The sequence below is a fragment of the Rhineura floridana genome, chromosome 3 (genome assembly GCF_030035675.1).
Source record: "Rhineura floridana isolate rRhiFlo1 chromosome 3, rRhiFlo1.hap2, whole genome shotgun sequence".
Taxonomy (NCBI): Eukaryota; Metazoa; Chordata; class Lepidosauria; order Squamata; family Rhineuridae; genus Rhineura; species Rhineura floridana.
The window spans coordinates 121,425,533-121,440,079 of record NC_084482.1 but is presented as its reverse complement, the minus strand read 5'-3'; the positions used below and the strand labels follow the sequence as shown (position 1 = coordinate 121,440,079).

General features: G+C 42.0%; 2 protein-coding genes across 5 annotated transcripts in view; one reads left to right on the top strand and one right to left on the bottom strand.

Annotated features, from left to right (window-relative positions):
- The window catches only part of CDHR2 (cadherin related family member 2), a 42,288-nt gene that overhangs the window by 22,401 nt on the left and 5,340 nt on the right, over positions 1–14,547 (bottom strand). For 2 of the 4 annotated variants that reach the window (XM_061617539.1, XM_061617542.1), the window contains exons 2-8: positions 13,892–13,956; positions 13,292–13,360; positions 10,481–10,620; positions 7,045–7,098; positions 6,425–6,514; positions 4,549–4,638; positions 3,460–3,585 (exon numbers count right to left, since the gene is read on the bottom strand). In XM_061617539.1, coding sequence (XP_061473523.1) covers positions 3,460–3,585; positions 4,549–4,638; positions 6,425–6,514; positions 7,045–7,098; positions 10,481–10,620; positions 13,292–13,360; positions 13,892–13,956 — 634 coding nt within the window. Of the gene's footprint in view, positions 1–3,459; positions 3,586–4,548; positions 4,639–6,424; positions 6,515–7,044; positions 7,099–10,480; positions 10,621–11,176; positions 11,295–13,291; positions 13,361–13,891; positions 13,957–14,547 lie in introns of those variants that run through there. The other 2 variants (XM_061617540.1, XM_061617541.1) reach the window with 2 other exon arrangements.
- RNF44 (ring finger protein 44) overlaps positions 11,820–14,547 on the top strand; it is a 113,092-nt gene continuing 110,364 nt past the window's right edge. The window contains exon 1 of the mRNA XM_061617546.1: positions 11,820–11,857. The gene's annotated coding sequence lies outside the window, so the exon portion shown is untranslated. The remainder of the gene's footprint in view (positions 11,858–14,547) is intronic.

Sequence of the window (14,547 nt, the reverse complement as noted above, 5' to 3'; positions counted from 1 at the left end):
ACCTACCCAAAAAGAACTTCTTCTCAACAGGAACACATTCTGGTTTGTCCCTAGTAAAGCCCTCCTTGCTGAATGTTTTCCCACACAATGCAGATATGGCCCCTGCCTGACAGGCATCTTTTTATTTCTTTTGACTTTTTTCTTTTTCTTTTGTAATGATGTCCTGCTGCTGCTGAATACAAATACCCAAGTAATCTAATGCATCTTAAAAGGTAAGAAATGAAAAGGAAGAAGCAAAAAGGCATGGATAAAAGCATAGTACTGATGTAGGAGTGGCTACCTACAATGTTAGTATCATCTCACATTTCTTGAAAACTAGTTGGGCTAATCCAGTGCTCAGATTATGGGAGAAATACTTCCATAATCTCTTACCTCTACCACAAAAACCCTATGAACAGAGTATCCAAAGATCAAACAAGGAACAGATTTGAGGCTTTAAACTTAGTTGACAGAGAACCAGAAGAACTATGGAGTGAAGTCAGATACATTATCAGGGAAGAAAGCAAAAAGACAATACCTCTAGTTAAAAAGAGAAAGACCTCAATGGATGACTGAAGAAACTCTTAAAATGGTTCAAGAGAGAAGAAAAGCAAAAGCAAGAAGAGATAGAAACATGATCAGAACCCTAAATGCAACAATACAGCGACTAGTACGTAGGGACAAAGAGAATGATTATTATATAGAAATAGAAGAGGACAACAAAAAGGGTAGAACAAGAGCCCTATTCAAAAAGATTAGAGAAATGAAAGGGAAATTTAAACCAAGAGTAGGGATGTTGAAGAATCAACAGGGGAACACACTGACTGACCGAGATGAAATAAAAGGAAGATGGAAGCAATACACTGAAGAACTCTATAAAAGAGATGCCAGGATGACAGATTCATTCATGGAGGAACCATATGATGAAGAACCAGAAATTTTAGAATGAGGTGAAAGCTGCTCTTAAACCACTTGGAAGAAACAAAACATCAGGAACAGATGGCATACCAATAGACTTACTACAGCCTACTGAGACTGAATCTGTACAAATTTTGACAAAAAGTTATCAACAAATGTGGATAAGAAAACAATGGCCCACAGACAGGAAGTGTTCAATATGCATTCCAATTCCAAAGAAAGGGGATCCCAGGGAATGTAGTAATTATCAAACCATTGCCTTAATATCCCATGCAAGGAAAATAATACTCAAGATTCTACAACAAAGGCTCATACTATATATGGAGTGAGAAGTGCCAGATGTCTAAGCTGGATTTAGAAACGGAAGAGGTACCAGAGATCATATCGCAAACATACGTTGGATAATGGAACGGACCAAGGAATTTCAGAAGAAAATCACCCTGTGCTTTATAGATTACAGCAAAGCCTTTGACTGCGTAGATCATGAAAAACTATGGAATGCTTTAAAACAAATGGGGGTGCCGCAGCATCTGATTGTCCTGATGCACAACCTATACTCTGGACACAACCTATACTAAGGACAGAATATGGAGAAACCGATTGGTTCCCAATTGAAAAAGGTGTGAGACAGGGTGTGTTTTATCACCCTTTTTGTTCAATCTATACGCAGTACATATCATACGGAAAGTGGGATTGGACCTGTCATGGCCCCGTCAGAGGACTCCTCAGATGAGGACGACTCGGGAGTAACAGCAGCAGACCCAGAAGCAGCAGGAGACACGGAGGAGCCTCCTGAGAATCCAGCTCCTTCTGCCCCTCAGCTGCAGAGCACCCCAGGGACAGCAGAGGCCCTGCAGCCAGACACAGACAGTGAACAGGATACTCCCCCCTCACCTGCAGAACGTAGACAGCAGAAGGTCAGGCAGAAGAGAGGCAGGCCTGCCCCCTTAAGGCCCAAACGCTGAGGGCTCACACCTGCTGTCCATCCTGCTCTTTATAAGGCACACCTTGGCTGCAGCTTGTTGCTGACTGCAACGTCAGGCGTGGCTTTGTGTAGACCTAGTTTCCCTGCAGCATCTCTTTGACTGACCTCCTTGGCAATTGATCCCGGACCTCCACTGACCTCGCTTCTGGACTTCTGACTCGGCAAGTACGCTTCGGATAGGCCTGGCAGATTTACAACCCGACTGCTGGCTAAGGACTTTCCTTCCCTGCCAAAGACCCAGGAATTTCCGCCCCCCCCCTGACACTGCTGATGCAGTGTAGAGCTGACAGGACCAAGATGAAAGAGGTGTGAAAACTGGAGGGAGAAATGTCAATAATTTAAGATATGCAGACGATACCATACTACTAGCAGAAACCAGTAATGATTTTAAATGAATACTGTATGGATGTGAAAGTTGGACAGTGAAAAAAGTGGATAAGAGAAAAATCAACTAATTTGAAATGTGGTGTTGGAGAAGACCTTTGTGCAAACCATGGACTCCGAAAAAGACAAATAATTGAGTGTTAGAACAAATTAAACCAGAACTATAATTAGAAGCTAAAATGATGAAACTGAGTTTATCATATGTTGGACACATATTGAGAAGACATGATTCACTAGAAAAGACAATGACGCTGGGAAAAACAGAAGGGAGTAGAAAAAGAGGAAGACCAAACAAGAGATGGATTGATTCCATAAAGGAAGCCACAGACCTGAACTTACAAGATCTGAACAGGGTGGTTTGCAACAGATGCTATTGGAGGTCGCTGATTCATAGGGTCGCCATAAGTCGTAATTGACTTGAAGGCATATAACAACTCCCATAAAATACTCAAGACCCACAACTGACATGTCCTAATGTTAGCCAAATCATTTTTTCAATTATTATTACAAGCATTTATAACCCACCCATCTCAGCGGGGGTGCAAAATACAGATTTCATAAAATTACTTTAAAAACAGGCATTATTTGTAAAAATAAAATAAGAGCAGCTAAACCTGCCAGTGGTGGGTACCACCATTAATACATTTATTTGTTTATTTGATCAATTTCTAAACTGCTTACTATAAAGAATCTCAAAGCGGTTTACAATAACAAGAATTAAAGGGTTGTCTACAACAAAGTTCTACTCAGATCAGGCCCATTGCAATAAGTGGAGCTAAGTTAGCCATGTCCATTCATTTCACAGACAAGATTCCCCTACCACCTCTAGCATTCCATGTACTGCCTAGTGGACTGTCAGCAAAATCAGACTTTAGCCCTGGTGATGGGTCATTGTCCTCCACTGCACCTGAAAGCAGCAAGTTGGCTTAGGGAGACACAGAGCAGGTCACAGATCTGTCCTCCAATATTTTGCTGCCACTCCCCACTCCCTAGCATCTTCCACCTGAGGCAGGCACCTCATCCTGCCTAATGGTAGGGCCCACCTGGCCCACTTCTGTAATTCAAACACATGGTTAATCAGTTCCACTGGAGGTCACCGCACTCAACTACGCTGCTCATTTTTCTTATAAATGCCCCACAGAGTCAAGGTGCTTCCTCTTCTTCTTCTCAGCTTGTCATTGACTGAGCCTCACCGTAGCTAAGATCTTGATTCGGTAGAAAGTGCTCTTGTTATTGTAGCTGAGTGAACCGTTCAGCACAACAGTCCCATTGTAGAGGATGTAGAAGAGCCAGTGATTCTCCGCATCGTTTGGGTTGACCTGTGGATGTTTTGCATACAGTATAGTTATGAGCAGTGACAAAGCAAACAAGGGTTTGGCCTGGAACAAAAGAGCAAACGCTCTCCCAAGAATGACTTGGTGGCCACTTCCTGCAGATGTTATAAATCAGATGATGAAGATTTTATTTATTTGGTATATTTTACATCCTATATCTTCAACACACAAAAATGTCCTGAGAGTGGTTGGATGACAGCTCAGAAGACAATCCAAACTGTTTTCCCCTATTATGGTAAAAATGTAGTAAGAACCTGAATAAATCAATGACTTGCTATCTTTTGATGGTAGCCTAAGAACTGTCACCTGCGGCAGACTGCCTCATTCTGCTTAAAGATGGGACTTCCTAAGCTACTTCCTTCCCTGGGATGGAGATGCTTAGGAGCATTATACTCAGAAATTCCATTACTTAAGAAGAGCCTTGCTGGGTCAGATTACAGACCTGTTCAAGTCTGGCATCTTTTTCCCCACAATGGTCAACCAGATGCTTATGGGAAGCCTACAAGCAAGACATGCAATAGCCTTCTCTTCTCCCATTTGTGGTCTCCAGCAACTGGTTTTCAGAAGCATATTGCCCCTGATACTAGAAATAGTATACAGCCATCATGACTAGTAGACACTGACAGCATTAGGCTCCATGAATTAAGCCATTCAAGAGTAGTGATGGCCCCAACTTGGATGGTTTTAAAAGGGATTAGACATGCTCAGAGAAATGGGATGAGTGTAACGGTATGTATAGAGTCTCAGGTTCAGCCCTGGCCATTCCCATTTCAAAGATCTCAGGCATCCAGCTGAGGAAAAAATTCCTGTCTGAGCCACTGGAGAGACACTGTTAGGCAGGCTAGATAGCACTGGACCAGCTCACTCTGTGTGAATCAGCTCCTTGTACCTTTCATCTATATCTGGTATTCATGGAATTCTCCCTCCCCTTTATAATATGACACTCACTTCTTCAATTGTGTAAGATACCCGTCCAGCATTTCCAGTGTCCATGTCCATAGCCAAGACCGTATAGATTGGGGAACCAATTCTTGTATTCTGAAACAGAGAAGATATGGCAAGCCAGTTTGGAGAGATGGAGGTGAGGGAGGAGAACAGGAGCTATCATCCTGGTACACAAATTTCAATGACTCCCTGATACTTAGTTCATCCTGACCAGAGAGGTCTTTCAGTTGTTTACCCAAGACTATTGTCATTACTGGGGATTGGATATCGTTTTAGTCTACTTGTTGAAGGGCACTAGTAAAAGTAGCAGACATTATGCAGGAGCTCTGATTTTGATTCATCCAACCAAGCCTAGATATTGAGCAAAGCAAACGTCTCTAACCTATCCCTTCTTTTGCTCTGGACATACCTTGAGGTGAGATGAGTTATTGGTGCTTCAGTTCCTGGAAGTTCCTAGAACCCCACTTACTTAAAACAGGTAGCAGTTCTTTCTAATTTCCATTGGGAAGGGATCATATGGAAAAATACAAATCATTTAAATTCACTACACAGTCTCAACAGTCATGGCAATACTATAGGGCAGCCCTCCTCAACCTGCTGCCCTCCAGATGTTTTGGACTACAACTCCCATCAGCCCTAGCCAGCATGGCCCCTGAAAGACCAAGCCTCGGGGTCATGCTTGACTCCCAACTGTCCTTGGAGGCTCAGATTTCGGCAGTGAGCAGGGCAGCTTGGTATCAATTGCATCTGATACAGAGACTGTGACCCTACCTTCCTGTTCATCTACTCCCTCGCATGATACATGCCCTGGTCTCCTCTCGCTTAGACTACTGTAATGCGCTCTACATGGGGTTACCCTTGAAAACGGTCCGGAAGTTACAGCTGGTACAGAATGCGGCGGCGCGCTTGATTAAGCATAGCCGTCGCTGTGATCATATCACTCCAGTGCTAATAGATCTTCACTGGCTACCAGTTGTCTACCGGGCCCAATTCAAGGTGTTGGTGTTGACCTTTAAAACCCTATACGGTTTCGGCCCAGTTTATCTGAAGGAGCGCCTCCAGAATCACCAAGTATGCCGCCTGACAAGATCAGCCATACAAGACCTTCTCTCGGTCCCACCGGTTAAAACAGCTAGGCTGGTGCGGACCAGAGAGAGGGCATTTTCGATTGTGGCCCCCACCCTCTGGAATTCCCTTCCCTTTGACCTTCGGCGCATCCCTACCTGATGGGGTTCCGCTGAGCCTTAAAGACCTGGCTATTCAGGCAGGCCTATGGGATTGGGGTGGATTAGTTTTATGATGTTAAACGGAAGGTTGGTTTTAGTTTGTTCTGATTGCTGTTTTAATATGTATATTGTGTATTTATATTGTTGTACGTCGCCTAGAGTGTCCTTAACTCGGACAGATAGGCGACACAGAAATAAAATATATTATTATTATTATTATTATTATTATTATTATTATTATTATTATTATTATTAAGGGATGATGAGAGTTGTGGTCCGGAACATCTGGAGGGTACCATGTTGGGGACGGTTCACACAGTGTATGCTTGGAAAGCAAGTAGTGGAGTTACAATAAGATTGGCTGAAATTAGCCAAATTGGGTAGGAAGATGCTTCTCCCAAGTAGCTTCCCATGTGGCACAAGGCACACAGTTACAATGGGCCACTTTGTGAATTATTCCTCAGAGATGGCTGCCCTGCACATCTAACCAGAAAGGACAGGTTCCTTAAATTACAGCATGGCTAGGATACTGCATTGCTTCCATTGTAAACTTCCCAAACTGGGGAATGGAATGGAGAGGAGTGGACACATTCCCACAAAGAAGAGAAGTCTGTAGAATAACTCAGGGCATGAGATCAAGTAGGCACAGGTACCTCAAGGACATCAGTAAAATAGGGCTCCTTCTGGAATATTGGCTTATTGTCATTCCGGTCTTCTATAATGATGGTGATTTTTTTATAGATCTGTTGAGGAAAGAAGAGATGCACAGTGATGTTGACAGACAAGACAGAGGGGTTTCAACACCCCAGGATTCCATACAAGGATGGAGAAAGCCTGAGCTTTAGGGATATGGTTACCAGATTTAAAAGGCTTCTGGGCCTTTATAGCTAGGTAGAAGGGGAACTTCAGCAGGTACTGCTTATCATGGAAGGCTGAGAAAGGCCACACAAGCAAACATTTATTCTTCTACACAGCTATTAATGGTTCAGAAGCCCTGTCTTCCTTTGCATCTGGTCACCTTACAGCCACCTTCTCTGGTTGTGCTGAACTTTGTCTCATTTCATGATTAGGTGCTTTAGATCTCAGCAAACATAGGTGTAGTGAGAATTACTTAGTCAGCCCCTGTTTACTCCAGAAGATGCTGCTCCTCACCACTGAGAACTGGAGCGGCTGCCACCTTCCATATCCCTTCCACAGACAGGTTCCCCTGATGGATCTCTGCCGCATGCACAGCATCAGTCTTATCAATTCCCCAGCATGTTTCCTCACTTACCTTTACACTTTTACCATCTGTCACTCCAGCATCAAGGATAATAACTTTTCTTTGCTAGAAGGCAAAATATAAAGCAGAAGTACTTTGATAAAGAGGCATGGCAACACCACCTGTCCTATCAAAAGACCTCTTTCCCAAAGCCAGATTAGTTTGGGGTGCCTCTTTTCTTGCATGTCTGAAAGAGGCAGGGAATTCTTAGAGCAAGCATGTGGGACAAATGGGAATTGGGTAACATTTCTTCAACTCATTCAGTAATTGTCTGCTACTCCTGAGCTCAGATTTTTTTTCTTTCTGACAAAAATAGATGACATTTGCAGGCATGGTAGCCCCTCAAGAGTCTGCTAATTTAGAGGCAAATAGGTCGAGGGACTTTTTCAAAATGTATAACTTTTTAATTTTGGTGCAGAATTGGATACAATTTGCAGGCAAGGTCACCCCTTTGTTGGTCGTGAATCCTGTCAAATTTTAGAAGAATAGTGGCAGTAGTTTTCTTGCAATGCAAGGGCAGCCATTACTTACTGTTTTGAGGTGGTTAACAAAATGAATTACTTAATCTCTAACTTGTGTTTTGTGGGCAATTGCCGATATGGGTAACAAAGCCACCAAACTGCAGATAAATAGGTCCAATGACTTTGGCACTAAAGGTAAAGGTGTCCCCGCACTTATAGTGCAAGTCGTTTCTGACTCTTAGGGTGACGTCTTGTGACGTTTACAAGGCAGACCGTATATATGGGGTGGGATTGCCAGTTCCTTCCCCGGCCTTTCTTTACCTCCCAGTGTATGCCGGGTACTCATTTTACCGACCACGGATGGATGGAAGGCTGAGTGGACCTCGACCCCTTTTACCGGAGATTCGACTTCCTCCTTTCGTTGGAATTGAACTCCGGTTGTGAGCAGAGCTTCGGCCGTGTTACCGCCGATTACCACTAGGCATCTTTAAATTTGATTTATTTTTGTGGGAGGTGAACTGAAAGGGATTTACTTTCTAAGTAAAATAATTGCCTCTACTTACAAGCTTGACCTGTCAATCACAAGGGAGCTCTCCTTCTGCCCTCTCCCCATGCTGAAGTTTGTTCTTCCTTTCCCTATCATCCTATCCTGCATTATTCCTTATTCCAGGGATAGCCAATGTGATGTCCTACAACTCCCATCGTTCCTGGCTATAGCCCATACTAACTGGAGCTGATGGGAGTTGTAGCCTGCAGGATCAGGAGGGCACCACATTTGCTACCCTGTCTTATGGTAAGCTTAGAGGCATTTCAATTTTCGGAGATGCTTGTCTGTCAAAACAATTTTTTTCATGTCTGGATGTGTGAGGCGTTATACCAAAACATCATACCATGTTTATGGGGCCCTGCTTTGACTTATGTAGCCTTGTACAGATTCTGCTTTCCCCATACAAGCCCCAAATGTCTCTGGGTATTCTCTCTGACCTCAGGATTCAGAATTTATCCAAATCTAATGCATACCCTAATACATATGCAAATACACATACGCATACCCATATACAATATATAGGTTTTTGCTAGAGTGTGTGAACATTCCATAACAAAATGGATAACTTCGAACCATTGGAAAGATTTATTGAGAGTAAAAAAAAGAGAAGATTTAAAAAGGCATATGTGAAAATAAACCTAATAAATCGTCCTTAGTTAGAAATTAAAATCACTGTTCTATTGGGACAAGATTCAATTGTTTCCCAGGGTTCAAATAAATTATCAAGGCATTTTGTTCAGAGCTAGCTAGAGAACAAACCAAATATATCTGTCTAGCATCCAGTTCCCTGAAATCTAAAACTGGTATCATCCAATGTACAGCTTATTCCCAAGATAAAACCATGTTGTCCTTTGTAGGTGGGAGGGAAGCTTCTATTTTCAGGCATAGTGATCTCATGAGCCAGGTGTTTCTGAGAATATACCAAAAGCACCTTGGTTACATTTATTTCAGATTATAGCAACAACTTTATTTTAACATGTAGATGTGAGCCCAGCTGGCAGCAGGTAAAAGCACAATAGATGAACTCCACAAGATCCCCACAGTCCTGTCTGCAAGGAAATACCAAACCGAACAGAAGAATGATCTTTTAAAAGCCAGCTGTGAATGTCTCACTTATACGTTCCAGAGCAACATTTCTCTGGACTCCAAGTACAACATAAACTTTTGTTGTTGCAGGTCTCCTCTTACAAAAAATGGCTTGCATTCAGGAAACATGGCAGCTCTTCAGCCTAGGAAATATCAGTGTAAATATACCGGACAACGTATGTCCATTTCATCCATACCCTCTTGATACAGTCTCAGCATTCCTCATGATTCTTCTAACACCAGTCTGCCACCCTTGTCTTCCTTTCTATTCCATGTTTGAATCTTAGCTCTGCCACTTTCTTCTGCAGACATGTTCCTGGCAGTCTAGTTCCACGGATGACCCTGGTGCATTCTTTGTCCTCATGGGGGACTAGCCGAAGAGGCTTTGCCTAATGCTCTGGTCTGATTATATTAAAGCGTCATCCAGTATTGATCCAGACAAGCACACTAGTTTGACACTGACACACATGCATATACGTCTGTTTTATATGAAAATCCATACCTGATGGGATGCCATCCCTATTAAACCCCTCTCCACAAACTGTCATCCAATCAGAGGTGCTGAGAATTTACAGAAAATGTAATAGCATTCACACAGGGAGGGAGCAAAGTGGAAGGAAACTACTCGGATATGTGAATATTAGAAAAAGGAGCAGGACTTATTACACAAGAAATGGTTTCTCTAGTCTACAATGAGATTTAGGTTTAGGTTTATTAAATTTATATATCGCTTCCCACTAAAAAAGTCCCAAACCAAAGTAAATAAATAAATGATAATAATAATAATAAAATTTTATTAAATAAAATCACATAAACATAATAAAAATAGATACAGTATCATAGCACTGGCACTGGCAAAATGCACAGGAAAACAAAAACAAATAATGGCTATTACCAAAATGATGACAGGATTGGTGCCAAGTGGGCCTCATTGGGGAGAGCATTCATAAATGGGAAGCTATTACAGAAAAGACCAGTTTTCTCGTTGCCACCCTCTGGACCTCCCCCAGAGATGGCACACAGAGAAGGGCCTCAGATGACAATCTTGTGGACCAGGGAAGTTCATATTAAGAAAGGTGGTCCTTTAAGTATAGGGATCCAAAGCTGTATAAGGCTTTAGAGGTCAAAATCTGAGCTGGGCCTGGAAACAAATTGGTAGCCAGTGCAGTTGGGCCAGACCCAGTGTTATATGTTCATGTCTTCTTGTTCCAGTTCACAATGATCAGTTGACATCAGTACAAATCTTTACAAGAATTCACTTGCAAAATGTTCAGACGGAAGAGAGTTTACTGGCTTTGCCTGGGCGTTCTATCTCTCCCCTGTTAAATTCCTTAATTCTCTTTGTCATCCTTACCTCATAATCCACTGTTTGCTCCAATGTCACATTGCCTGATTCACTGTTGACAGAGAAGTAGTAGGCATAGACACCCTCTAAGCTATAGGTCAAGGTATCCCCTTCAGCATCCACAGCCACCAGCTGAAAAACCCAGGCTTCTGCAATGAGAAATGAGGACCAGAAGTAGCGAGTGATGGTCAGGAGGATTTAATCAGACCAGCCACGTTGGAATGACATAATTACAACAGTCACCTCTTTTCTCTGATTCATCGTCCCTACAGGGACACACTTTTCAAAGGAGAAGCAGTCCAGAATGTTTTTGAGCTTTCTTAACCCCTCATCCTATTGCATCCCATAGCCTGGGTATTATTATCATTATCATTAGTATTCAAATTTTGTGTCACCAAATGCAAGGTGCCTGTATACAGCTAGCAATGAAAACAAAAATATGCAATGCCAGATACAATATTATTTAATACATAAATCAACATCATGAAGCAGACACCAATGTCAAAGTCCCACTTTAGACAGAAGACTAAATACTCACAGAATCCCCATTCAGAAAATAATATGCCCAATTAACCATATTAAACCACCGGCAGAGAAAAGATGGCAAACTCTAAGGACCCGAAAAAACTATTAACACTGTAAATGCTACTAAACTGCTAAAGCTACTCAAAGCCTGGGAGAGAAACGAAAGTCCTTGCCAGGCACCTAAAGTGAGCAACAGCAGGTGACTTCCCTCCGGGAACAGTATTCCCAAAGCAGAAGACCAAAGAAGGTGGACTTTCTCTCTTGTTGCCGCCATTCACATTTTAGCAGATGAGAGTAATCTGAGGAAGACTTCCATAGATTATCTTAAAGCCTGGGGAGGCTCATATGGGAAGAGGCGTTCCTTCAGGTACTAGGGTCCAAAGCCACATAAGGCTTTTATAGGTTAAAATCAGCACCTTGAACTGGGTCAGGCAACATACTCACAATGGCAACCAATGCAAATGAGCGATGGCCAACCTAATATGTTCTGAATGCTTGATCCCATTTAGCAATCTCACTGCTACGTTCTGTGCCAGCTGGACTTTCCAGACCATTTTGGAAAAGGTTTTTGGAAGAAACATAGATAATTTATTGCATAGAGAATTATATTGGATTTTGGAACTAGACACTATGATTCCTAATGGGTTAAATGAGGAATTCAATCTGTTACATCTACTCTAATTCAGAACAAACATAGTCAACTCAAGTCAGGTGTGGTGAAGTAATTATCAAGCAGGTTCAACTCATTACATGCTATAGAGTTCTATATTTCTTTGAATTTGGGTTTCAGTTTGCTTTACATGACAACAGCAATAAGGAAAATACCAGGTTGTCATAATACTTCACAGAAGAATTTATTTTGTAAGTATATTTTGAAAATATTGAAGCAATATTGACTGCAATATTATTCTGTGATTTGTCTTTCAGAATAAGATATGTTTTTAAGTTGTTAAAGTTTTGCAACCATATTTTGATATATAATGAAAGCAACATTTGGCTGTAACTGTATCCTCCTAGAAATGAAAATGAGTGTGTTTAAGTTGTCAGTATGTATTTAAGTTGTTAGAGTTTTGTAATTATATTTTGAGAATTATGAAAGCAATTTTTGTAATTGTAACTGTGTCCTTCTAAAAATGAATATGTGTGTTTAAGTTGTTAGTATGTTTTTTTAAAGAATATTCATTATTTTGTATTGTAGCCCCTGATGAAGGCTTGACTACACAGGCTGAAACACGTTGGGCTTTGATATATTTTATACAGAAATTCATCTTTTTTTATATACAAGAAATTATTAGATGCCTTTGTGCACAGAATAAAGCCATATCTTTCCAGCATTCTGGTTTTTGACCTCCTTTTTATTTTTCCAGTGAATGCTTCACACTTTTTATCTTGTCATAGATCACTGATGCCAGGCTAGTATCTATATCCACATAAGTATGGGGCTGGGTTACCAGACTAAGCTGGTAAAAAGCACTCTGCACCACAGAGACCACCTGTGTCTCCTGTGACAGTAGTGGATTCAGGAATACTCCCATGCTCCAAAACCAATTCTTCCTCCAGATTCTAAAGCCTCCTCCAGAATTAATATAGCACCACATATCCAGACAGAAGAAGCACCCACAAACAGCATCTCTGTCTTGTCTGGATTTAGCTTCAGTTTATTAGCTGTCATCCTGTCCAGTACCACTGTAAGGCACCTGCACAGTCATGCCTACTGCCGCAACTGATGAAGATGAAAAGGTGAAACAGAGTTATGTGTCATCTACATACTGATGACAACACAGTCCCAAACTCTAGATGATCCCACTCAGCAATTTCATGTAGACGTTATATAGCACAGGGGATAAGATCAAACCCTGAGGAATCTTGTAATGGAGGTTCCATGTGGCCAGACACAAATGTCCCAACACCACCTTCTGGGATCAACCATACAGACAAGATTGGAATTCTGCAAAGCAGTGCTGCCTGCTCCCAACTTCGGATGGGCATCCCAGAAGGATACCACAGTCAGTGGTAATTAAAGCCATTCAGAGGTCCAGGGGAACCAAGAGGGTTGCCCCCTGCCTCTCTTCCAGTATAGTTCATCCCACAGGGTGACCCAGGTGGTCTCAGTGCCCAAACCAGGCCAAGATCTCAACTGAAACACCTGATTGCTACCCCGGTAAAAGAGGATGCATGGATCCATCTCTTTCTTCTCAAGTAAGACCAGGGTATATGCAAGGACTACCATTTCCACAAATGAATCATTTGCCTTTACTTCTTGCTGTCTGGGTCAAGGTTCTCTCCTCTACTCACTTATAGGAGTGTCCTCTGGCAAGGTGAAGGAGCTGTTCATGTGAAATTGTGGGGATGTGTTCCCTGATGCTGCAAGGGAAACAATTGGCTGGGATTATTATTTCTCTATGGAGCCAAAGACACTCCCCCTGCCCCGGTCTTCTGATCCTTTCATTGTTTCCATCTCAACCTCTGCAGGGTGTCTCCTGCCAGAAGTGCTGACTTTTCCCCACACTACAGGAAAGATTACCATTTGGAGTACCAATTACTTCAATGTGGGAAAATATTTCCTTTAACGCAGGAAGCCCAAGTAGGAATGCTCCAATCCTAACTAGTAAGACTTTAGAAAATGTACTCTCCCACTGAATCTCCACCCCCACCCTTCAAAGGAGGGGTACACAACAAAGGCACCATTCTAGACTTCCGCAATCCAATCCTATTAATTCTTACTCAGATGCCACTGATTTAAATTGTAGTGCACAAATTTGCAGCCCTAGCCTTATGGGGCAGTCATCCCACCCAATGCCAAATTGGGACCTTTATGACTAGGCACAAGACTACACACAGATGTCAAGGGAGCCTTTAGAAGAAATGGCTAGCCCTCATCATGGAAAAACTTACCTACTGCCAGAAATATGGAGAGTATTGTCCATGATAGCCAAAGCATCCTGCTAGGGAAAAAGGACCTGTAAACAGAGCATAGGGAATGGTCAACTATCAGTGATTATTTATGTATGTAGCTATTGAGACTGAATCTGTCCAAATTTTGACAAATATTTGTCAACAAATATGGAAAACAAAACAATGGCCCACAGATTGGAAGCATTCAATATACATTTCAGTTCCAAAGAAAGGGGATCCCAGGGAATGCAGTAAATATCGAACTATGGCCTTAATATCCCATGCAAGTAAAGTAATGCTCAAGATTCTACAACCAAGGCTCTTACCATATATGGAGTGAGAAATGCCAGACGTCCAAGCTAGATTTAGAACAGGAAGAGGCACCAGAGATCATATCGCAAACATACGTTGGATAATGAAACGGACCAAGGAATTACAGAAGGAAATCACCCTGTGCTTTATAGATTACAGCAAAGCCTTTGACTGCGTAGATCATGAAAAACTATGGAATGCTTTAAAATAAGTGGGGGTGCCACAGCATCTGATTGTCCTGATGCGCAACCTATACTCTGGACAAGAGTCTACTGTAAGGACAGAATATGGAGAAACCAATAGGTTCTCTGTCGGAAAGGGTGTGAGACAGGGGTATATTTTAT